We start from the raw sequence: 24,022 nt of genomic DNA on the forward strand, positions 1-24,022 counted from the left end.
GCAGAATAGTGAGCGCAGCTCTGGAGTATAATACAGGGGGTAACTCAGGATCAGTAATGTATGTACACAGTGACTGCACCAGCAGAATTGTGAGTGCAGCTCTGGAGTATAATACAGGGGGTAACTCAGGATCAGTAATGTACTGTATGTACACAGTGACTGCACCAGCAGAATAGTAAGAGCAGCTCTGGAGTATAATACTGGATGCATCTCAGGATCAGTGCAGGATAAATAATGTAATGTGTGTACACAGTGACTGCCCCAGCAGAACAGTGATTGAAGCTCTGGAGTATAATACAAGGGCACTATATAGCATTATTCAATAGAATAGATTTGATATGCCTTTGGACCCATAGCTGCCGCAATAAAATACCTGTCACTCATTTTTGCAGCATTTCCTTTCCTCTGATTGTGCTGCACTCACCCTAAATACTGCTGCCCCCCCTTGTGTCAGCCTGATATAGTTTTTTTGCTATGTCATTATCTTAAAACTATTCGCTCTCTATTACAATACAAACAATCACATTGAGGAAGTGTTTCATTTTTTTTCTTCCATTTGTAGCAAAATACTAGAACCTGAGCAAATCTTTGTTTTTAGTATTTCTCCAGCAGAACCTCCTACAGTCGCCACTAGATGGCGCTCTAAGAACAGTAATAGATATCGTGCAAAAAAAAAAAAAAGACTTGTGAACTGGGTGATGATTCTTTTGACTTTTTCTTTAAATTTACCTCCCCCCCCCATAATTAGGAACACTACATGGTGTAAAGTCAGGTTATATTGCAAATGTTAGAATTTTGCCCAGATTTTAAAGGTATTATATCAATTTTCTAATAGGAAAAGGTGATTTCCAATAAGACATCCAATGTGAGAATATTAATAAAGTATTATTGTTATTATTATTATTATGTAACTCTATATTAGTTATTGCTATGCCGTCAATGTTTACAATGCAAGCAGTTTCATCTGATATGTAGTTTTACTCCAGAGCAGCAATCATACTTCTGCTCTGGAGTAAAACTACATAGCAGATTATAAAACACTCCCTAGAGATATGTGACCTAACATCATGATCATGGAAGGAATGTTAGATTCTCCTTGGCATGTTATGGCTGACAACAGAAAACAATAGACTGCATTTAAAAGCACAGGTTGTGAGGAGCTTCTAGGTACCGTGTCCCTTTAAGCTATTTGTAGGACCTGGCTGTGGTCCATGGCTTTTTGTGTACAGACAGGCCGGGTGATGGTCACTGGGTGGAATATTGGACCCACTCCCCCTCCACTCACTCTCATTTATTGGAAATCAGCTGCTTTCAGCTACAAAAAAAAATGACGAAATCCTGGCCTTTCCCTGATTGGTGTTTTCTATTATTGCCCCCTTCTGGATCCTTTTGCAGGGTGCAGCTCACATCTGGATCCCCCACAGCCCCCTCCAGTCATGTCCACAGGCCCTCATGAGGGTTAAATCCATCCATGGAGCTGGTGATGGTGGGGGGGACTCCAAAGTCCGAAAACATAAACAAGACCGGAATTTCTCCCTCTTTCCCAGCGCAAAACCATTAAGATCTGAAATGACCAGTGAAAAAGTCATATGTCATCTTCTGTAATGGATATGACACTGCGGTGAGTCACCCCTCTCCCCCCATATTTTTAGATTACATCCTTTATGCTTTTAGATTGCATTGGTTGTCAAATTAATTTTTTTTATACTTTTCAATCACTTTTTTTATATATATATATATATATTTTCATTGTGTATTTTTAGATTACTTTTTTTATATTTCTAGATTGTATTTTTTGTTATATTTTTTAGATTGCATTGGTTGGCAGATTCCAATTTTTTTGTTTGCTTTGGTTGTCAGATTGTATTTGCATTGCATTGCATTTTTTATATTCATATTTTTAGATTGCATTTTTTTATGCTTTTATATTCCATTGGTTGTCAGATTAAAGTCTTTTTATATTTTTCAATTGCATTTTTTATATTTGTTCATTGTGTAGTCTAAGGCGGGTTTTGCACAGTACGGCATCGCAGGTGCGATGTCGGTGGGGTCAAATTGAAAGTGACGCACTTCCGGCATCGCATGCGACATCGCAGTGTGTAAAGCCTAGATGATACGATTAACGAGCGCAAAAGCGTCGTAATCGTATCATCGGTGCAGCGTCGGCGTAATCCATAATTACGCTGACGCGACGGTCCGATGTTGTTCCTCGTTCCTGCGGCAGCACACATCGCTGTGTGTGAAGTCGCAGGAGCGAGGAACATCTCCTACCGGCGTCACCGCGGCTTCCGTAGGATATGCGGAAGGAAGGAAGTGGGCGGGATGTTTACATCCCGCTCATCTCCGCCCCTCCGCTCCTATTGGCCGCCTGCCGCGTGACGTCGCAGTGACGCCGCACGACCCGCCCCCTTAATAAGGAGGCGGGTCGCCAGCCAGAGCGACGTCGCATGACGGGTGAGTCCATGTGAAGCTGCCGTAGCGATAATATTCGCTACGGCAGCTATCACAAGGATATCGCAGCTGCGACAGGGGCGGGGACTATCACGCTCGTCATCTCTGCATCGGCTTGCGATGTCGCAGCGTGCAAAGCCCGCCTTAGATTACATTTCTTTATATTTTTAGATTGCATTGGTTGTCAGATTCCATCTTTCATATGTATATTTTTGGATTGCATTGGTTGTCAGACTCCATCTTTCATATATATATATATTTTTGGATTGCATTGGTTGTCAGATTCCATCTTTCATATATATATGTATATTTTTGGTTTGCATTGGTTGTCAGACTCCATCTTTCATATATATATTTTTGGATTGCATTGGTTGTCAGATTCCATCTTTCATATGTATATTTTTGGATTGCATTGGTTGTCAGATTCCATATTTCATAGATATATTTTTGGATTGCATTGGTTGTCAGATTCCATCTTTCATATATATATATTTGGATTGCATTGGTTGTCAGATTCCATCTTTCATATATATATATTTGGATTGCATTGGTTGTCAGATTCCATCTTTCATATGTATATTTTTGGATTGCATTGGTTGTCAGACTCCATCTTTCATATATATATTTTTGGATTGCATTGGTTGTCAGACTCCATCTTTCATATAAATATTTTTGGATTGCATTGGTTGTCAGATTCCATCTTTCATATGTATATTTTTGGATTGCATTGGTTGTCAGATTCCATATTTCATAGATATATTTTTGGATTGCATTGGTTGTCAGATTCCATCTTTCATATATATATATATTTGGATTGCATTGGTTGTCAGATTCCATCTTTCATATGTATATTTTTGGATTGCATTGGTTGTCAGACTCCATCTTTCATATATATATTTTTGGATTGCATTGGTTGTCAGACTCCATCTTTCATATATATATTTTTGGATTGCATTGGTTGTCAGACTCCATCTTTCATATATATATTTTTGGATTGCATTGGTTGTCAGATTCCATCTTTCATATGTATATTTTTGGATTGCATTGGTTGTCAGATTCCATCTTTCATATATATATTTTTGGATTGCATTGGTTGTCAGATTCCATCTTTCATATATATATTTTTGGATTGCATTGGTTGTCAGATTCCATCTTTCATATATATATTTTTGGATTGCATTGGTTGTCAGATTCCATCTTTCATATGTATATTTTTGGATTGCATTGGTTGTCAGATTCCATCTTTCATATGTATATTTTTGGATTGCATTGGTTGTCAGACTCCATCTTTCATATATATATTTTTGGATTGCATTGGTTGTCAGACTCCATCTTTCATATATATATATTTTTGGATTGCATTGGTTGTCAGATTCCATCTTTCATATATATATTTTTGGATTGCATTGGTTGTCAGATTCCATCTTTCATATGTATATTTTTGGATTGCATTGGTTGTCAGACTCCATCTTTCATATATATATTTTTGGATTGCATTGGTTGTCAGACTCCATCTTTCATATATATATATTTTTGGATTGCATTGGTTGTCAGATTCCATCTTTCATATGTATATTTTTGGATTGCATTGGTTGTCAGACTCCATCTTTCATATATATATATTTTTGGATTGCATTGGTTGTCAGATTCCATCTTTCATATATATATTTTTGGATTGCATTGGTTGTCAGATTCCATCTTTCATATGTATATTTTTGGATTGCATTGGTTGTCAGACTCCATCTTTCATATATATATTTTTGGATTGCATTGGTTGTCAGACTCCATCTTTCATATATATATATTTTTGGATTGCATTGGTTGTCAGATTCCATCTTTCATATATATATTTTTGGATTGCATTGGTTGTCAGATTCCATATTTCATAGATATATTTTTGGATTGCATTGGTTGTCAGATTCCATCTTTCATATATATATATTTGGATTGCATTGGTTGTCAGATTCCATCTTTCATATGTATATTTTTGGATTGCATTGGTTGTCAGGTTCCATCTTTCATATATATATTTTTGGATTGCATTGGTTGTCAGATTCCATATTTCATAGATATATTTTTGGATTGCATTGGTTGTCAGACTCCATCTTTCATATATATATTTTTGGATTGCATTGGTTGTCAGATTCCATCTTTCATATATATATATTTTTGGAATTTATTGGTTGTCAGATTGCACTTTTTTACACTTTTAGATTGCATATATTGTCACTGTATATTTTTCCCGTCTCTACAGGTGGCTGTTCCTCGTTCTTCTGGGCTGTGCCAGCGCAGTGTCCCCCTCTATGTATGGGGAGATCACATCCCCCAATTATCCTCAGATTTATCCCAATAATGCAAATGAAACCTGGAATATTCAAGTCCCGGATGGGTACGGGATCCGCCTGTACTTCATACATCTGGACATTGAGCCCTCTGACAACTGCGAGTATGACTCTTTACAGGTGAGGCAGGATTTGCAAGCTTGTACGGTTTACCAATAGAATATTAATCTCCACACAATACACACTACAACCCCCATCATGCTATGCATTGTAGCTATGTAATAAGCTATGTTGAAAATCACTGCAAAAGTTCCATGAGATAAGCATTCACTATTACTGATGTGATCAGCAGACATGTGCGCCTGCAACCCCTGAGATCGCTCTGTGAAACTCTGACAGGGCTATCTAACGCTCCACGGCGGGAATTGCGCTGTTTCCCGCCACTATCGGCGGTCCCATGATTTGATTATGGGGCGCCAATGGGTTGCCATGACAGCGCAAGGTCAGATGATGACCCATGACGCTATCATGAGTCACTTCCTGTGAATGGCGGCAGAGCGCAGCGTGGCTCTCACAGTAACACAGCATTTCTGCTGATCAGAGGGATGCTGAAGCTGATGATGATGATGCTGAAGCATCGATCTGATCAGCAGAAGTGATCAGACAGTGGAGGCATAAAGTCTCCTAGTGGAACTGGTAAAATCAATAAAAAATGTAAAAAAAAAAAGAGTTTAAAAAAAATATAAAAAAACCTAAACGTTCAAAACACTCCTTTTGCGCCATTAAAAATAAAACAATATAATATACACATATTTGGTATCACCTCGTTCAGAAATGCCCGATCTATCAAAATATAAAATCAATTAATTTGATCAGTACACGGCGTAGCGAGAAAAAAAATCCCAAACGCCAAAATTAACTTTTTGGTCACCGCAACATTGAATTAAAATGTAATAACAGGCGATCAAAATATCGTATCTACCCAAAAATGGTGTAATTAAAAACGTCAGCTCAAGACATAAAAAATAAATCATCACTTAGCCCCAGATCCCGAAAAATGAGAACGTTGCGGGTCTCGGAAAATTACGACAAAAGCAAATTTCTTTTTTTTTTTTTTTTTTTAGAAATTTCTGATTTTTTTTCACCATTTACAATAAAGTAAAAGTAGACATGTTTGGTGTCTACAAACTCGTACCGACCTGAGGCATCACACTAAGGCCGGTTTCACACATCCGGCTTTTTGCCGGTTTGCCGGATCCGGCGCTCTCCCATACAGTGACTACAGTACAGTGACAGCGCAAGAAGCGCCGGTCACGTGCTGTCATGTGACCGGCGCATGTGACCCGGAAGTTACAGCGCTGTCACTGTACTGTATTGTCTGTACGGGAGAGCGCCGGATCCGGCAAACCGGCGAAAAGCCGATGTGTGAAACCAGCCTAAGTCAGTTTTACCATGTAGTGAACACTGTGAATAAAAAAAGCAAATAAACATTGTGCATTTGCAATTTTTTTTTGTAATTTCATTGAACTTAGCATTGTTTTTCCCAATTTTCAGTACAATATGAGACAGAATGAATGGTGGTGTTCAAAAGTACAACTCATCTAAAAAACAAGCCCTCATATGGCTATATTGATAGAATAATAAAACAATTATGGCTCTTGGAAGAAGGGGTGGAAAAAACCCGAAAACAGGGGGTGAAGGGGTTAATAAATTTGGCGCAAATAACAAAAACCCAGCCACAAGCGAAAGCGACGTGAAGAATCCCCCTCAATGATAAATACCCTCTGAAATGCGCTGAAATTGTAGTGACCAACAAATAATAAATACTACTTTAGGCCTCATTTATACAAAACTGTCTGTCAGTAAGAAAATCCTTGTTGCCCCATAGCAACCAATCAGAGAGCAGCTTTCATTTTTTCAGAGCAGCGTATGAAATGAAAGCTGAGCTCTTATTGGTTGCTATGAGCAACAAGGACTTTCTTACTGCTAAACAGAAAAATGAGGCCTAGACCTCAACCATTTAGAGTGAAACCATTTTCTAAGGGGTCGGTTCGTGCGGCGTCACAGCGACGTCACACGGCAGCCGTCCAATAGCAGAGGAGGGGCGGAGATGAGCGGCTGGAAAATGTCGCCCACCTCCTTCCTTCCGCATTGCCGGTGGAGGCAGGTAAGGAGATGTTTGTCGTTCCTGCGGTGTCACACATAGCGATGTATGGTGCCGCAGGAACGAGGAACAACATCACTACTGACCAGACAACGATTTTTCTTAAAAAAACGACCTCTCTCAGACAAACAATTTTTGCCTCTTTTGCGATCGTTTAAGGTCGCTCCAGCCTGTCACACGCTGCGATGTCGCTAACGATGCCGGATGTGCGTCAAAAACACCGTGACCCTGACGATATATCGTTAGCGATGTCGCAGCGTGTGAATGGCCCATTACATTGTGCATCGAATATTCGCGAATAGTCGAATAGCGGCGACCTATTCGGCGAATATTCGCAAAGTCGGATATTTGTGGGATTCGATCCTCCCTAGTTATTACCATTAGGCCACTTCCTAAGCCTCCTGAAAGTAGCTTTCCTGAAAGTTTTGAGGGGCTTATGCCGCACCTTGTAGATGTTTGGACTCCTCCTGAAGTCCGATAGTTATCTCCTTTTTTTTAGAATCATCCCAAACATCCCTACAGAGTTGGCAGGTATGTATTATTATAACGCCCTATATGTCCTAGGCATTCTAGCCCCGGATTCATTATTTGTAGCTTATTTGAAGTCACTATTCTTTTTATCTTTTGGTATTAATTGCCGTTTTTTTGGCACAAAATTCTTTAAAATGACTCACATGGTTCATGAATTTTGCACAAAGAAAAAAATCCAATTTATTTTTGTATTGAGCCTTTTTATCCCTTTTTAGAACTAAAAAATGTCATGGTGTTGAAAATGTTAAAAATGTACACAAAAAAATAAAATTCCAGCTTAAATCATTCAAGCGAGAAATTGGAGCACATTTGAGCAAAACTTTAGCAACTTTTTAAAAAGTCGGATTTGATCAATTAAATCTGGGAAAGTCAAATTCAAGTAAAAATTTGAAAATCAAGTAAACATCAGAAGACAACTTTAAAAAAAAAAAGCAAAACCTTGGATGAATTTGTGGCAAATAAATAAGTCACTAATTGAGAGTTATTTATAGCAAAAAAATGGTGAAAATTCAGTGATGGATCAGAACCTCAATCTACACATTATGAATAAATCATTATTTTCTTAAAATAATTCTAAGAGATTATTTGTGCCTCTTTAAGATAATATATATTAGGACGGTTTTCTTAATTTATGAGATATCTCTTTTTTGCTGTTCCTTGGTGATCTGTTCTTGTGTGACTCTGTCTCTCTACTGCAGGTTATCATTGGTAACGAGGTTCAGCGGGTTTTCTGTGGCCGCCATTCTTTAGAATCTACTGGATTCCCGAAGGAGACGTTTTATCCTACAACCCGCATGAAACTACATTTCAATTCTGACTTCTCCAACCAGGAGAGGTACACTGGATTTGCTGCTTATTACGTGGCTGTAGGTGTGTATCATTCATGCTGTCGGGCTGAGAGGAGGATTGCTGCAGCAGCAAGCTTCCTCCACTTTTTTTTTTCTGCAATGGAATCGAGGGGTAGAGGGGATCATTAAGAAACAGATCCCCATTTTCACACCTATTTTTATTTTTCTTGATCCCAACATGTTGGAAGCATTTTGGAGCTGTTTCAGATTTTCTAGATCTATTGTATCATGGTTCTCCTCTCTTGCACAGATGTGGATGAGTGCAAACTGAGCAACCCCTGTTCACATTTTTGCAACAACTACATTGGAGGGTTTTTCTGCTCCTGTCCTCCAGAATATGAATTGCAGGAAGACCAAAGCACATGTGGAGGTAACTACTGATCTGTGCTTGTCTGGTGGGTGTCAGTGGGCAGAAGGCTGGGAAGTAAATTGTTAAACCTATTCCAGCAATTTGGACGTGTGGTCTGGAGCCCCCTATCCTATAACACCAGTCTGGATGTGTAGTCTGGAGCCCCCTATAACAGCAGTCTGGATGTATGGTCTGGAGATCCGCTATAACACCAGTCTGGATGTGTAGTCTGGAGCCCCCTATCCTATAACAGCAGTCTGGATGTGTAATCTGGAGCCCCCTATAACAGCAGTCTGCATGTGTAGTCTGGAGACCCCCTATAACAGCAGTCTGGATGTGTAATCTGAAACCCCCTATAACACCAGTCTGGATGTGTAATCTGAAGCCCCCTATAACAGCAGTCTGGATTTGTAGTCTGGAGCCCCTATAACACCAGTCTGGATGTGTAATCTGGAGCCCCCTATAACAGCAGTCTGGATGTGTAGTCTGGAGCCCCCTATAACAGCAGTTTGGATGTGTATTCTGGAGCCCCCTATAACAGCAGTCTGGATGTGTAGTCTGGAGCCCCCTATAACAGCAGTCTGGATGTGTAGTCTGGAGCCCCCCTATAACAGCAGTCTGGATGTGTAGTCTGGAGCCCCCTATAACAGCAGTCTGGATTTGTAGTCTGGAGCCCCCCTATAACAGCAGTCTGGATGTGTAGTCTGAAGCCCCCTATAACAGCAGTCTGGATGTGTAGTCTGGAGCTCCCTATAACAGCAGTCTGGATGTGTAGTCTGGAGCTCCCTATAACAGCAGTCTGGATGTGTAGTCTGGAGCCCCCCTATAACAGCAGTCTGGATTTGTAGTCTGGAGCCCCCCTATAACAGCAGTCTGGATGTGTAGTCTGAAGCCCCCTATAACAGCAGTCTGGATGTTTAGTCTGGAGCCCCCTATTACAGCAGTCTGGATGTGTAGTCTGGAGCTCCCCTATAACAGCAGTCTGGATGTGTAGTCTGGAGCTCCCCTATAACAGCAGTCTGGATGTATAGTCTGGAGCCCCCTATAACAGCAGTCTGGATGTGTGGTCTGGAGCCCCCCTATAACAGCAGTTTGGATGTGTAGTCTGGAGCCCCCTATAACAGCAGTCTGGATGTGTAGTCTGGAGCCCCCTATAACAGCAGTCTGGATGTGTAATTTGGAGCCCCCCCTATAACAGCAGTCTGGATGTGTAATCTGGAGCCCCCCCTATAACAGCAGTCTGGATGTGTAGTCTGGAGCCCCCTATAACAGCAGTCTGGATGTGTAGTCTGGAGCCCCCTAAAACAGCAGTCTGGATGTGTAGTCTGGAGCCCCCTATAACAGCAGTCTGGATGTGTAGTCTGGAGCCCCTTATAACAGCAGTCTGGATGTGTAATCTGGAGCCCCCTATAACAGCAGTCTGGATGTGTAGTCTGGAGCCCCCCTATAACAGCAGTCTGGATATCTAGTCTGGAGCCCCCTATAACACCAGTCTGGATGTGTAGTCTGGAGCCCCCTATAACAGCAGTCTGGATGTGTAGTCTGGAGCCCCCTATAACAGCAGTCTGGATGTGTAGTCTGGAGCCCCCTATAACAGCAGTCTGGATGTGTAATTTGGAGCCCCCCCTATAACAGCAGTCTGGATGTGTAATCTGGAGCCCCCCCTATAACAGCAGTCTGGATGTGTAGTCTGGAGCCCCCTATAACAGCAGTCTGGCTGTGTAGTCTGGAGCCCCCTATAACAGCAGTCTGGATGTGTAGTCTGGAGCCCCCCTATAACAGCAGTCTGGATTTCTAGTCTGGAGCCCCCTATAACACCAGTCTGGATGTGTAGTCTGGAGCCCCCTATAACAGCAGTCTGGATGTGTAGTCTGGAGCCCCTTATAACAGCAGTCTGGATGTGTAATCTGGAGCCCCCTATAACAGCAGTCTGGATGTGTAGTCTGGAGCCCCCCTATAACAGCAGTCTGGATTTCTAGTCTGGAGCCCCTATAACACCAGTCTGGAGGTGTAGTCTGGAGCCCCCTATAACACCAGTCTGGATGTGTAGTATGAAGCCCCCTATAACAGTAGTCTGGATGTGTAATCTGGAGCCCCCTATAACAGCAGTCTGGATGTGTAGTCTGGAGCCCCCCTATAACAGCAGTCTGGATTTGTAGTCTGGAGCCCCTATAACACCAGTCTGGAGGTGTAGTCTGGAGCCCCCTATAACACCAGTCTGGATGTGTAGTCTGAAGCCCCCTATAACAGCAGTCTGGATGTGTAGTCTGGAGCCCCCCTATAACAGCAGTCTGGATGTGTAGTCTGCAGCCCCCCTATAACAGCAGTCTGGATGTGTAGTCTGGAGCCCCCCTATAACAGCAGTCTGGATGTGTAGTCTGGAGCCCCCCTATAACAGCAGTCTGGATGTGTAGTCTGGAGCCCCCTATAACAGCAGTCTGGATGTGTAGTCTGGAGACCCCTATAACAGCAGTCTGGATGTGTAGTCTGGAGACCCCTATAACAGCAGTCTGGATGTGTAGTCTGGAGCCCCCCTATAACAGCAGTCTGGATGTGTAGTCTGGAGCCCCCCTATAACAGCAGTCTGGATGTGTAGTCTGGAGCCCCCCTATAACAGCAGTCTGGATGTGTAGTCTGAAGCCCCCTATAACAGCAGTCTGGATGTGTAGTCTGGAGCTCCCTATAACAGCAGTCTGGATGTGTAGTCTGGAGACCCCTATAACAGCAGTCTGGATTTGTAGTCTGGAGCCCCCCTATAACAGCAGTCTGGATGTGTAGTCTGAAGCCCCCTATAACAGCAGTCTGGATGTGTAGTCTGGAGCTCCCTATAACAGCAGTCTGGAGGTGTAGTCTGGAGCTCCCTATAACAGCAGTCTGGAGGTGTAGTCTGGAGCCCCCCTATAACAGCAGTCTGGATTTGTAGTCTGGAGCCCCCTATTACAGCAGTCTGGATGTGTAGTCTGGAGCCCCTATAACAGCAGTCTGGAGGTGTAGTCTGGAGCCCCCTATAACAGCAGTCTGGAGGTGTAGTCTGGAGCCCCCTATAACAGCAGTCTGGATGTGTAGTCTGGAGCCCCCTATAACAGCAGTCTGGATGTGTAATCTGGAGCCCCCTATTACAGCAGTCTGGAGGTGTAGTCTGGAGCCCCCTATAACAGCAGTCTGGAGGTGTAGTCTGGAGCCCCCCTATAACAGCAGTCTGGATGTGTAATCTGGAGCCCCCTATTACAGCAGTCTGGATGTGTAGTCTGGAGCCCCCTATAACAGCAGTCTGGAGGTGTAGTCTGGAGCCCCCCTATAACAGCAGTCTGGAGGTGTAGTCTGGAGCCCCCCTATAACAGCAGTCTGGATGTGTAGTCTGGAGCCCCCTATAACAGCAGTCTGGAGGTGTAGTCTGGAGCCCCCCTATAACAGCAGTCTGGATGTGTAGTCTGGAGCCCCCCTATAACAGCAGTCTGGAGGTGTAGTCTGGAGCCCCCTATAACAGCAGTCTGGAGGTGTAGTCTGGAGCCCCCTATAACAGCAGTCTGGAGGTGTAGTCTGGAGCCCCCTATAACAGCAGTCTGGAGGTGTAGTCTGGAGCCCCCCTATAACAGCAGTCTGGATGTGTAGTCTGGAGCCCCCTATAACAGCAGTCTGGAGGTGTAGTCTGGAGCCCCCCTATAACAGCAGTCTGGATGTGTAGTCTGGAGCCACCCTATAACAGCGTGACTCCATAATCTAGGCAAAATGCAGTTTGAACAGGTGCAAAACTGAACATGACATATAATAACAAAAAAGGACAGTTGCATGCAAACAATGAATGTGTGAATATAGATATGCATTACTGCTTAAGGAAATCTAGGAAAAATGTAGATATTTAGCATGCAAAAATGGCCATTTGGATATCTGCCCAATAGCCACGTCAAGACAATCTCACATACTGAGAACCTACACTAAACTGAAGCCTCTCGGTTACAAACCTCCATGTGCATGGGTATGTAGGAACCTGCTATTAAAGAATAAAATCGCTTGTGGTTAATGGGGGAGGGATGAACATTCAGAGGGCTCCATAATCTAGACAAAAAGACTGATGGCACTCACAAAATGCAGTCTAAACAGGTGCAAAACTGAACATGACATATAATAACAAAAATGGACAGTTGCACGCTGAAATGCTAAAGCATGCAAACAATGAATGTAAGAATATAGATATGCTTCACTGTTCATAGGAATCTAGGAAAAAATTGAGATATTGAGCATACAAAAATGGCCATTTTGATATCTGCCCAGTAGCCACGTCAAGGCATATCTCTAAAAGCATATCTATATTCTTATCAAGATAGAGAGGAGGGCAGAGGTGGTGTTTTGGATGGAGAGTGCCTTTGCTCACTATCACACTATACACATAGGGATCCACGAGTGATCTGACCATTTCTTTATCTTTCACAGGGAATTGTAGTGGGGGTCTGTACACAGACCTGAGGGGGCAGATCAGCAGCCCGGGATATCCTTCTCCGTACCCCGAGAACTCTCGCTGTGAATACAAAATCCTTCTAGAATTGGGGTACCAGGTTGTCTTAACATTCAAGGCACAAGATTTTGACATTGAGGCCCCTGAAGATGGGAGCTGCATTTATGACAGTCTCATAGTAAGTACATCAGTGTCAGCCTCTGCCTCCACAATGTATATTTAAAGGGACAATCCCATGACTGACGCTTAAAGGAAAACCACAACTTTTACAAAAATGATACATGAAAGTCGACATAAATCTTTTTAAATACATATTTTTGTTTTCTGTTATTCGGATTCAGCCAGAGTAGCACGTACATCAGGAAGCTTTTAAAATTTATTTACCAACTATGGGAAGAGTTCTCTGCAGTAAGAGCATAATCAGACTAAATAAATGAGTGCTTAGCTATTGTTTTCCAGATAAAACTCAAAGTCTCAAATTCTTATTTGGATCAATAGATTCTTTTATAAATGCTGGATGGATTCTTTGCAGTAAAAGCATGATTTTAATAAATGAGGAGTAATCCGCACATGAAACCCAAAGTCACAAAATACCATTGCTACCAATAGGTTTATTTACTGACTGTGGGAAGGATTATTTGTAGTAAGAACATAATATTTATAAATTAACAATTTTCTATTGTATTTCTCCTTAGATAAAAAGCCAAAGTCTCACATTCCATTTAAAACAATACATTTCTTTACTGACTGTGGGAAGGGTTCTTTGCTGTAAGAGTATATTTAGTATAAATGAGCTGTAAAGGACACTTGTCACGGTGATCTGGAAGAGCAGGGGACTGGGGCTCTTAGACCTTGCCCTAAGACTATGGGGACCCTAGCTGTCCCTAATCTCAGAGTTATCTCTGAAGGTGAGGATGTCTGAACCGTCTTCCTGGCCCTGCTCTTGACCAGCCCTGATCTTATACCCTCTCCCCCTCCACCCCAGGAGAGTGCCTGGAGGAATGTGATAAAACCAACAGAGATGGACAAACAGGGGAAACCAAAACTCTAGCTCATACCTCACTCACACAGAGGTATAAGACAACAAGAGGTAAGGAGGAAAGTAGGAGCAGGGAAGAAACAAGACGATGAGAGAATTCCACAACAGCCAAGCACCAGGCAATATAATCAACACCAGGACTGGGACACAACAGCATACAGGCCAACACAGCAAAAAACTATAGTCGGCATGGGATGACAGATTCCACCATCTTAAAAAGGTGGGGAGTAAATGTGATAGTTTTCCAACAACATGTGATTCCAGAAGTAACCAGCAGGCTAGCAGAGATTAACTCTTGCTAGCCTGACCACTAATAAGCACACAACTGGTTGACGCCTGAGCCTGCCTGTGTAACTCAGAAACACCAGAGAAACCATAGGGGGAATGACAGAATCTGTAGTGTGAACAGCATACGATGACGACATGACACTAGGCAAGTTTTAAGCGTGACAACATGCTTCCATCGTATTTCTCCTAAGATAAAAGTCGATTCTCAAAATCCAGTCATCACCAATAGATTTCTTTAAAAGCTGTGGGAAGGGTTATTTTCAGTAAGAGCATTCTTATTGAATTAGCAGCAATGTACTGTACACTTTACTAATGTGTTTTTTTTTTCTCCAGATAAAAGCAAAAGGACGTAAGTTCGGACCTTATTGTGGGAGGACGCCCCCTCCCCGCATCGAAACGGGCAGTTATGAAGTGGATATCGACTTTATCACAGACAGCGGGGGGGATAACAGAGGCTGGAAAATCTATTATTCAGAGGACGGTGAGGAAGTCATTGGGATCTGTTTGAAAGCCATGTTGGCATACTTGCCAGCTTTCAAGGACCGATGTCTAGGGGGATGGTGGGAGAGTAAAGGGTCCCCATGTAGTCCGGATGATCTGCCGTTCTGTCAGGGGCCCACTATGTGTGATGGAAACGTGTGTAAGATGGATATCAGCACGTTATTACCGTAGGGCTTGATCATGCTACCATTCACACTTCCACCATTAACCTAAAAATACCCATCACACAGCTCCTTGTAGCCGCCATAGTAACATTCAATAAAAGGCAACTCTAACCAATTAAGGACGAAGGTCTTCCCCCGGTCCTGTCGATGGGTATCCGAGAAATCGTGTTGATTTTGTTATTTTTTTAATCACCTTCCGCATTTTTCTTATCCCTGCCAGCCATCCCCTGCCCGACAGGTACGTTCCAGCATGCCATCGTAAATCCGAGAAAGGACAAGTATATTTTCAAAGACATGATCACCGTGAAGTGCGAGGAGGGATATGAGATACTTTACGGGCAGGTAAGTGATGGGTGGGTGTAGGGAATGATGCTTCATGATGTCCAAAAAACAGATCCCACCCTAGTCTCCCAAATACATAAAAACCATCAACCCAAAAAATAAGTAAAAACAACCAAATAAATGTAAATTCCAGGTCAGACCTAGAAAAGACCCCAGAGTAAACCCGAAAATAAATATACAACCCAGACAAGACTGCAAAATAAACACAAACCCCAGATAAGATCCAAGAAAGAACCCCCAAATAAATACAGACCCAAGAATAGAGACCCAAAAATAAAGACCCCAGATGGGAACTGTACAAATTCCACATTAGAATCTAGAATACAGACCCCAAAGTAAATACAGAATCCAAACTGAAGCTCCAGATGAGAGTCCAAAATAAATACAGACCCCCAAATCCTAAAATAAATACAAACCCTCAATAATAAAGTAAATACAGACCCCACAAATTCTAAAGTAAATACTGACCCCCAAATTTCTAAAATAAATACAGACCCCAAATCCTAAAATGAATACAGATTCCCAAATCCTAAAATAAATACAGACCCCAAATCCAAAAATAAATACAGACCCTAAATCCTAAAGTAAATACAGACCCAAATCCTAAAATAAATACAGAATCCCCAATCCTAAAATAAATACAGACCCCAAATCCTAACATAAATTTGACCCTAAATCCACAAATAAATTTAGACCCCCACATCTTAAAATAAATACAGACCCCCAAATCCTAAAATAAATACAGACCCCCACATTTTAAAATAAATATAGACCCCAGGCTAAAAACAGAGCAGAGACCCTTGTATAAATACGGACCACAGATTAGACACCCAAATAACTACAGTCCACAGATCCTAGAATAAAAAGAGACCCACAAATAATGATCCTAGATGAGACCCCATCATAAACACAAACCCCAAATCAGATGCCAAAATAGATACAGGCCTTAAACTAGGTCCTGGTATAATCGTAGAGCCCAGATAGACCCTAGTCTTCTTTTCTGGAGACTTGTGGTAATTTTGGGGAGTGTGAGACTTATGGATTATACATGTAGATACCCCTGGTAGGTAGCCATTAAGTCTCCTGCTCCTTATCTATCATCAGAAGCGTCTGCCGTCATTCAGAGCGAAATGCCAAGCAGATGGGACCTGGTCAAACGCCAACTTGAGATGTCAACGTAAGTAGCAATGCCATAAGATTTGAGAAACCATGTTCCTCAGAGTAGAATACACATTATCATTAGGAGGTACTGGGACGTCGGTACACTAACCCCTTCATCTTCTCTGCAGCTGTGAATTGTGGAGATCCCGAAGAAATCACTAATGGTGATGTGGACTTCACGCTGACCACATATGGAGCGATGGCCGTATATCACTGTACAACGGAGTACTACACCCTGAAAGGAGAAGGTAAGTATGTGTGCACTGTACAGTGGCTTGACAACATGGTGGGATGAATAGTGTTAGGTACATATGTGACTGGTGAGACATGAAGAACATGATAGAAGGTAAGGTGTGTGCACATGTGTGACTGGTGGGAGGTGAGGAGTGCGGGGAACATGTGTGACTGGTGGGAGGTGAGGGGTGCGGGCACATGTGTGACTGGTGGGAGGTGAAGAGTGCGGGGCACATGTGTGACTGGTGGGAGGTGAGGAGTGCGGGGAACATGTGTGACTGGTGGGAGGTGAGGGGTGCGGGCACATGTGTGACTGGTGGGAGGTGAGGAGTGCGGGGAACATGTGTGACTGGTGGGAGGTGAGGGGTGCGGGCACATGTGTGACTGGTGGGAGGTGAGGAGTGCGGGGAACATGTGTGACTGGTGGGAGGTGAGGAGTGCGAGGCACATGTGTGACTGGTGGGAGGGGAGGAGTGCGGGGCACATGTGTGACTGGTGGGAGGGGAGGAGTGCGGGGCACATGTGTGACTGGTGGGAGGGGAGGAGTGCGGGGCACATGTGTGACTGGTGGGAGGAGAGGAGTGCGGACACATGTGTGACTGGTGGGAGGTGAGGAGTGCGGGCACATGTGTGACTGGTGGGGTGAGGAGTGCGGGCACATGTGTGACTGGTGGGGTGAGGAGTGCGGGCACATGTGTGACTGGTGGGAGGTGAGGAGTGCGGGGCACATGTGTGACTGGTGGGAGGAGAGGAGTGCGGACACATGTGTGACTGATGGGAGGTGAGGAGTGCGGGCACATGTGTGACTGGTGGGGTGAGGAGTTCGGGGCACATGTGTGACTGGTGAGAGGTGAAGAGTGCGGGGCACATGTGTGACTGGTGGGAGGTGAGGAGTGCGGGGCACATGTGTGACTGGTGGGAGGTGAGGAGTGCGGGCACATGTGTGACTGGTGGGGTGAGGAGTGCGGGGCACATGTGTGACTGGTGAGAGGTGAAGAGTGCGGGGCACATGTGTGACTGGTGGGAGGTGAGGAGTGCGGGCACATGTGTGACTGGTGAGAGGAGAGGAGTGCGGACACATGTGTGACTGGTGGGAGGTGAGGAGTGCGGGCACATGTGTGACTGGTGGGGTGAGGAGTGCGGGGCACATGTGTGACTGGTGAGAGGTGAAGAGTGCGGGGCACATGTGTGACTGGTGGGAGGTGAGGAGTGCGGACACATGTGTGACTGGTGGGAGGTGAGGAGTGCGGGCACATGTGTGACTGGTGGGGTGAGGAGTGCGGGCACATGTGTGACTGGTGGGAGGTGAGGAGTGCGGGCACATGTGTGACTGGTGGGGTGAGGAGTGCGGGGCACATGTGTGACTGGTGAGAGGTGAAGAGTGCGGGGCACATGTGTGACTGGTGGGAGATGAGGAGTGCGGGGCACATGTGTGATTGGTGGGAGGTGAGGAGTGCGGGGCACATATGTGACTGGTGGGAGGTGAGGAGTGCGGGCACATGTGTGACTGATGGGAGATGAGGAGTGCGGGGCACATGTGTGACTGGTGGGAGGGGAGGAGTGCGGACACATGTGTGACTGGTGGGAGGTGAGGAGTGCGGGGCACATGAGTCACTGGTGGGAGGGGAGGAGTGCGGGCACATGTGTGACTGGTGGGAGGTGAGGAGTGCGGGGCACATGTGTGACTGGTGGGAGGGGAGGAGTGCGGGGCACATGTGTGACTGGTGGGAGGTGAGGAGTGCGGGGCACATGTGTGACTGGTGGGAGGTGAGGGGTGCGGGCACATGTGTGACTGGTGGGAGGTGAGGAGTGCGGGGAACATGTGTGACTGGTGGGAGGTGAGGGGTGCGGGCACATGTGTGACTGGTGGGGTGAGGAGTGCGGGGCACATGTGTGACTGGTGAGAGGTGAAGAGTGCGGGGCACATGTGTGACTGGTGGGAGATGAGGAGTGCGGGGCACATGTGTGATTGGTGGGAGGTGAGGAGTGCGGGGCACATGTGTGACTGGTGGGAGGTGAGGAGTGCGGGCACATGTGTGACTGATGGGAGATGAGGAGTGCGGGGCACATGTGTGACTGGTGGGAGGGGAGGAGTGCGGGCACATGTGTGACTGGTGGGAGGTGAGGAGTGCGGGGCACATGAGTCACTGGTGGGAGGGGAGGAGTGCGGGCACATGTGTGACTGGTGGGAGGTGAGGAGTGCGGGGCACATGTGTGACTGGTGGGAGGGGAGGAGTGCGGGGCACATGTGTGACTGGTGGGAGGTGAGGAGTGCGGGGCACATGTGTGACTGGTGGGAGGGGAGAAGTGCGGGGCACATGAGTGACTGGTGGGAGGAGAAGAGTGCGGGCACATGTGTGACTGGTGGGAGGGGAGGAGTGCGGGGCACATGAGTGACTGGTGGGAGGAGAGGAGTGCGGGCACATGTGTGACTGGTGGGAGGGGAGGGGTGCGGGGTACATGTGTGACTGGTGGGAGGGGAGGAGTGCGGGGCACATGAGTGACTGGTGGGAGGAGAGGAGTGCGGGGACATGTGTGACTGGTGGGAGGGGAGGAGTGCGGGGTACATGTGTGACTGGTGGGAGGGGAGGAGTGCGGGGCACATGAGTGACTGGTGGGAGGAGAGGAGTGCGGGCACATGTGTGACTGGTGGGAGGGGAGGGGTGCGGGGTACATGTGTGACTGGTGGGAGGGGAGGAGTGCGGGGCACATGAGTGACTGGTGGGAGGAGAGGAGTGCGGGCACATGTGTGACTGGTGGGAGGGGAGGGGTGCGGGGTACATGTGTGACTGGTGGGAGGGGAGGAGTGCGGGGCACATGAGTGACTGGTGGGAGGAGAGGAGTGCGGGGTACATGAGTGACTGGTGGGAGGGGAGGAGTGCGGGGTACATGTGTGACTGGTGGGAGGGGAGGAGTGCGGGGCACATGAGTGACTGGTGGGAGGAGAGGAGTGCGGGCACATGTGTGACTGGTGGGAGGTGAGGAGTGCGGGGCACATGTGTGACTGGTGGGAGGGGAGGAGTGCGGGGCACATGTGTGACTGGTGGGAGATGAGGAGTGCGGGGCACATGTGTGACTGGTGGGAGGGGAGGAGTGCGGGGCACATGTGTGACTGGTGGGAGGGGAGGAGTGCGGGGCACATGTGTGACTGGTGGGAGGGGAGGAGTGCGGGGCACATGAGTGACTGGTGGGAGGTGAGGAGTGCGGGCACATGTGTGACTGGTGGGAGGGGAGGAGTGCGGGCACATGTGTGACTGGTGGGAGGAGAGGAGTGCGGGCACATGTGTGACTGGTGGGAGGGGAGGAGTGCGGGGTACATGTGTGACTGGTGGGAGGGGAGGAGTGCGGGGCACATGAGTGACTGGTGGGAGGTGAGGAGTGCGGGCACATGTGTGACTGGTGGGAGGGGAGGAGTGCGGGCACATGTGTGACTGGTGGGAGGTGAGGAGTGCGGGGCACATGTGTGACTGGTGGGAGGGGAGGAGTGCGGGGCACATGTGTGACTGGTGGGAGGTGAGGGGTGCGGGCACATGTGTGACTGGTGGGAGGGGAGGGGTGCGGGGCACATGTGCTATTCTCCGCTCATCTTTACCTTTTCCCAGATACCTATCACTGCTCTTTGGATGGATTTTGGAGAAACAGCAAGAAAGAAACTGAACTTCCCCAATGTGCGGCAGGTAAATGACAAGAGCCACCACCAGAACTCCTCACTACAGATGGCTGAACCCACAGCTTTTCGGGCTCGGCGGGTCCAGACAGGTATTTTTAAAAAGTCCGATTCGGAATTGGTCTTGAACCTGAACATCTGCCTGGATGCCGAACTTCATAGAAGTCTATGGGACCCAGAAATTGTGCTATAACATGGTGGTAGAAAGGACTAGATTAGAGCAGGAGTGTTATACTTATCGAAGCTCCCGTGCAGCGGTAACACTACTTCCGGGTCCGCTCATTACCCTCATACATATTCACTTCCCCCACTCACTGTCAGTCCAGATGTGTGATTAGTTGCAGTCATACCGTGCCCTCACCCTGTATGACAGCGTCTGTGATTGATTGGAATCACACACGCTGTCTATGTCCCTATAGGGTAAAACTAAATAAATTGGCATAGCGTACCCTAATATTGTGATACCCCGCCGTAAAAAAACAACGTGCGGTCACCCATATTTTGATACCCAGCCATGACAAAGCCCACAGCTTGGGACTGATATTCTCAGACTGGGAACAGCCATGGTTATTGGGCCCTCTCAGCCTGAAAATAGCAGTCTGCAGCTGCCTAGAATTGTGACATCCATTAGATGCCACAATCCTGGCACTTTACCCAGCTCATTCTGATGGCCCTGGTGCAGTGGCAATCGGGGTAATATAAGGGGTTAATTACAGCTCACAGCTGCTACTAAGCCCTAGATTAGTAATGGAAGGCATCAATGAGCCTCCCCCATTACTAATACTGTAAGTGAAAAGAAATAAACACAAACTTTATTTGAAATAAATACAAAAAATACCCTCTTTCACATATTTATTAAACCCAAACACCCACATGAGACCCCACAATGATCCCATGTTTCGCGTCCACGCACAGATACTGGGTATCCGGTACGGACCCTGAACTTTAGAGTTCAGGATCGTCAAGCACTAATCTTGACACATTACACGGATTATAAGATAAGTGTGTTATAGTCCATTCACCTCCAGAAATATTTCTTATTTGCTCCCTGACCACTCGTTATTACACTCAGTCCCTGCTTGTTCAAGGTCTGCAGTGATGCATTGTGACTTAACATCCACATCAATAGTCGGCCATTTAGCTCTGTCATGGCTGGCTTCCCGCAGCGACTTCCTTAGGACACAACATGCCTGCTCAGGGGCGCCAGTCGCTCCGCCTGCACAGGGGCACCAGTCGCTCCGCCTGCACAGGGGCGCCAGCCGCTCTGCCTGAACAGGAGCGCCAGCCGCTCTGCCTGCACAGGGACGCCAGCCGCTCTGCCTGCACAGGGGCCCCAGTTATGCTGCCTGCACAGGGGCGCCAGCCGCTCTGCCTGCACAGGGACGCCAGCCGCTCTGCCTGCACAGGGGCCCCAGTTATGCTGCCTGCACAGGGGCGCCAGCCACTCCGCCTGCACACGGTCGCCAGTCGCTCCGTCTGCACAGGGAGGCCAGCCGCTCTGCCTGCACATTTCAAAGGCATTTTGCACCTAATGAAGAACTATTTTTTATTATTTACTTCCATTTTATTATTTTTTTATATATATTTTCAGTCTGTGGAAAAAGTTCAGTAATCTGGGAAACCCGAATTTTGGGTGGCAAAGGAGCTAAAGAAGGATACTTTCCATGGCTAGTGCGGGTGGCTTCATCTCCCAATGGTCTCGGTGGGGCATCGCTTATATCGGATCGCTGGGTGCTGACGGCTGCCCACGTCGTGCAGGAAGATGAAAGTCCTACATTAAAAGTTGGCAGTGTGGCTCATCACATGGCAACAGAAATACCGGTCAAAAAAGTGATCGTCCACCCCGAATGGACAATTGGCTCAAACGACGGTAGGTTGAATTTCAACAACGACATCGCCCTAATCCAGCTTGCAAGGAGAGTTGAACTGGATGAATGTGTTTACCCTGTATGCCTCCCGCAAAAAGGGGAGTCCGACCACCCCGCCATTAGAGAGGCTGGATATGTCGCTGGCTGGGGAACAACCGAGCGACTACAAAAAACCAAGCACTTACAATTTACAATGGTTCCACTCCGTGATCTGGAGGGGTGCAAGAAGATTGTGCCAAAAAATCATACTGTCAACTCCAACATGTTGTGCGCCGGGGCAGCGGGACATGACAGTTGTACTCATGACAGCGGGGGTCCCCTCATGTTCGAAGATCTTAAAGTTAGAAATGAAGAGTACAAAACACTATATATTGCTGGCATCGTCTCCTGGGGCGTCAAATGTGGCGAATTCGGAATGTACACCAAGGTTCAGAACTACCTGGACTGGATCGAAACGACGATAGAAAAGGAGGAGCGTGAAGAGAACGATGAAGAGCAACCGGAACCGCTGAAAATATGTAAGAAGTAAGCAAAGAGGAGGAGAAGTCGCCGACCTCCAACTCTGAGACATCGGTATTACAGTGTATGTCGGGCGGAGGGGAGAAAATCATTCATGTGTTTCACAATAAACTCTATATACACACAGTTAAAGAATATGTCTATATTTTTTTTCCTAAAGTAATGAAATTTGAATACATTTTTATAATACCGTAGTGGTTAAAATCATCTTATTGTGTATATGGCTCCTATACAGACACATGCCTCTCCTTGAAGGCTCTCCTGAAGTGTTTGCTGCCCAGAAATCTATGGCTCTTCCCTTTTTCTTCATATAACCCGCTATTAGTGCTACGAATTCTTCCCAAAAGCAGCCATGCTGTCCCAGATGCCAAACACGATGATTCTTGACAGCCACAATGGGACAATATCCTCCATAATACGTGGCCCATGACAGTCTCAATTTCCTCCATGACAGCACAATACCCAAAGCCAGCATGTCATTTGCTACCTGTCCTCCATGTGTAGTGCGGGGTCTGTCGCTCTCTACCTGTCCTCCATGTGTAGTGCGGGGTCTGTCGCTCTCTACCTGTCCTCCATGTGTAGTGCGGGGTCTGTCGCTCTCTACCTGTCCTCCATGTGTAGTGCGGGGTCTGTCGCTCTCTACCTGTCCTCCATGTGTAGTGTGGGGTCTGTCGCTCTCTACCTGTCCTCCATGTGTAGTGCGGGGTCTGTCACTCTCTACCTGTCCTCCATATGTAGTGTGGGGTCTGTCATTCGCTACCTGTCCTCCATGTGTAGTGTGGGGTCTGTCATTCGCTACCTGTCCTCCATGTGTAGTGTGGGGTCTGTCATTCGCTACCTGTCCTCCATGTGTAGTGCGGGGTCTGTCATTCGCTACCTGTCCTCCATGTGTAGTGTGGGGTCTGTCATTCGCTACCTGTCCTCCATGTGTAGTGTGGGGTCTGTCATTCGCTACCTGTCCTCCATGTGTAGTGTGGGGTCTGTCATTCGCTACCTGTCCTCCATGTGTAGTGTGGGGTCTGTCATTCGCTACCTGTCCTCCATGTGTAGTGCGGGGTCTGTCACTCTCTACCTGTCCTCCATGTATAGTGCGGGGTCTGTCGCTCTCTACCTGTCCTCCATGTATAGTGCGGGGTCTGTCATTCGCTACCTGTCCTCCAT

General features: G+C 46.3%; 1 protein-coding gene across 1 annotated transcript; it reads left to right on the plus strand.

Annotated features, from left to right (window-relative positions):
• Positions 1–1,237: 1,237 nt before the first annotated feature.
• Positions 1,238–22,982, plus strand: LOC142313222 (complement C1s subcomponent-like). The gene is made up of 11 exons (XM_075352204.1): positions 1,238–1,621; positions 4,706–4,913; positions 8,127–8,298; positions 8,527–8,646; positions 13,057–13,256; positions 14,739–14,886; positions 15,291–15,412; positions 16,517–16,589; positions 16,702–16,821; positions 20,410–20,484; positions 22,066–22,982. The coding sequence occupies exons 1-11, from the start codon at positions 1,590–1,592 to the stop codon at positions 22,869–22,871; spliced, it is 2,076 nt and encodes a 691-aa protein (XP_075208319.1). The 5' UTR covers positions 1,238–1,589; the 3' UTR covers positions 22,872–22,982.
• The last annotated feature ends 1,040 nt before the right edge of the window (positions 22,983–24,022 follow it).

Source organism: Anomaloglossus baeobatrachus, chromosome 5 (genome assembly GCF_048569485.1).
Source record: "Anomaloglossus baeobatrachus isolate aAnoBae1 chromosome 5, aAnoBae1.hap1, whole genome shotgun sequence".
Taxonomy (NCBI): Eukaryota; Metazoa; Chordata; class Amphibia; order Anura; family Aromobatidae; genus Anomaloglossus; species Anomaloglossus baeobatrachus.

What these genes read in the sequence shown, in the direction of transcription:
- LOC142313222 (XM_075352204.1), top strand. Translation starts at nt 1,590, where the DNA reads ATGTCATCTTCTGTAATGGATATGACACTGCG. An exon ending in CGCCAACTTGAGATGTCAAC is followed by an intron (nt 16,590 to 16,701) that starts GTAAGTAGCAAT and finishes TCTTCTCTGCAG; the next exon opens with CTGTGAATTGTGGAGATCCC. An exon ending in ACTTCCCCAATGTGCGGCAG is followed by an intron (nt 20,485 to 22,065) that starts GTAAATGACAAG and finishes ATATATTTTCAG; the next exon opens with TCTGTGGAAAAAGTTCAGTA.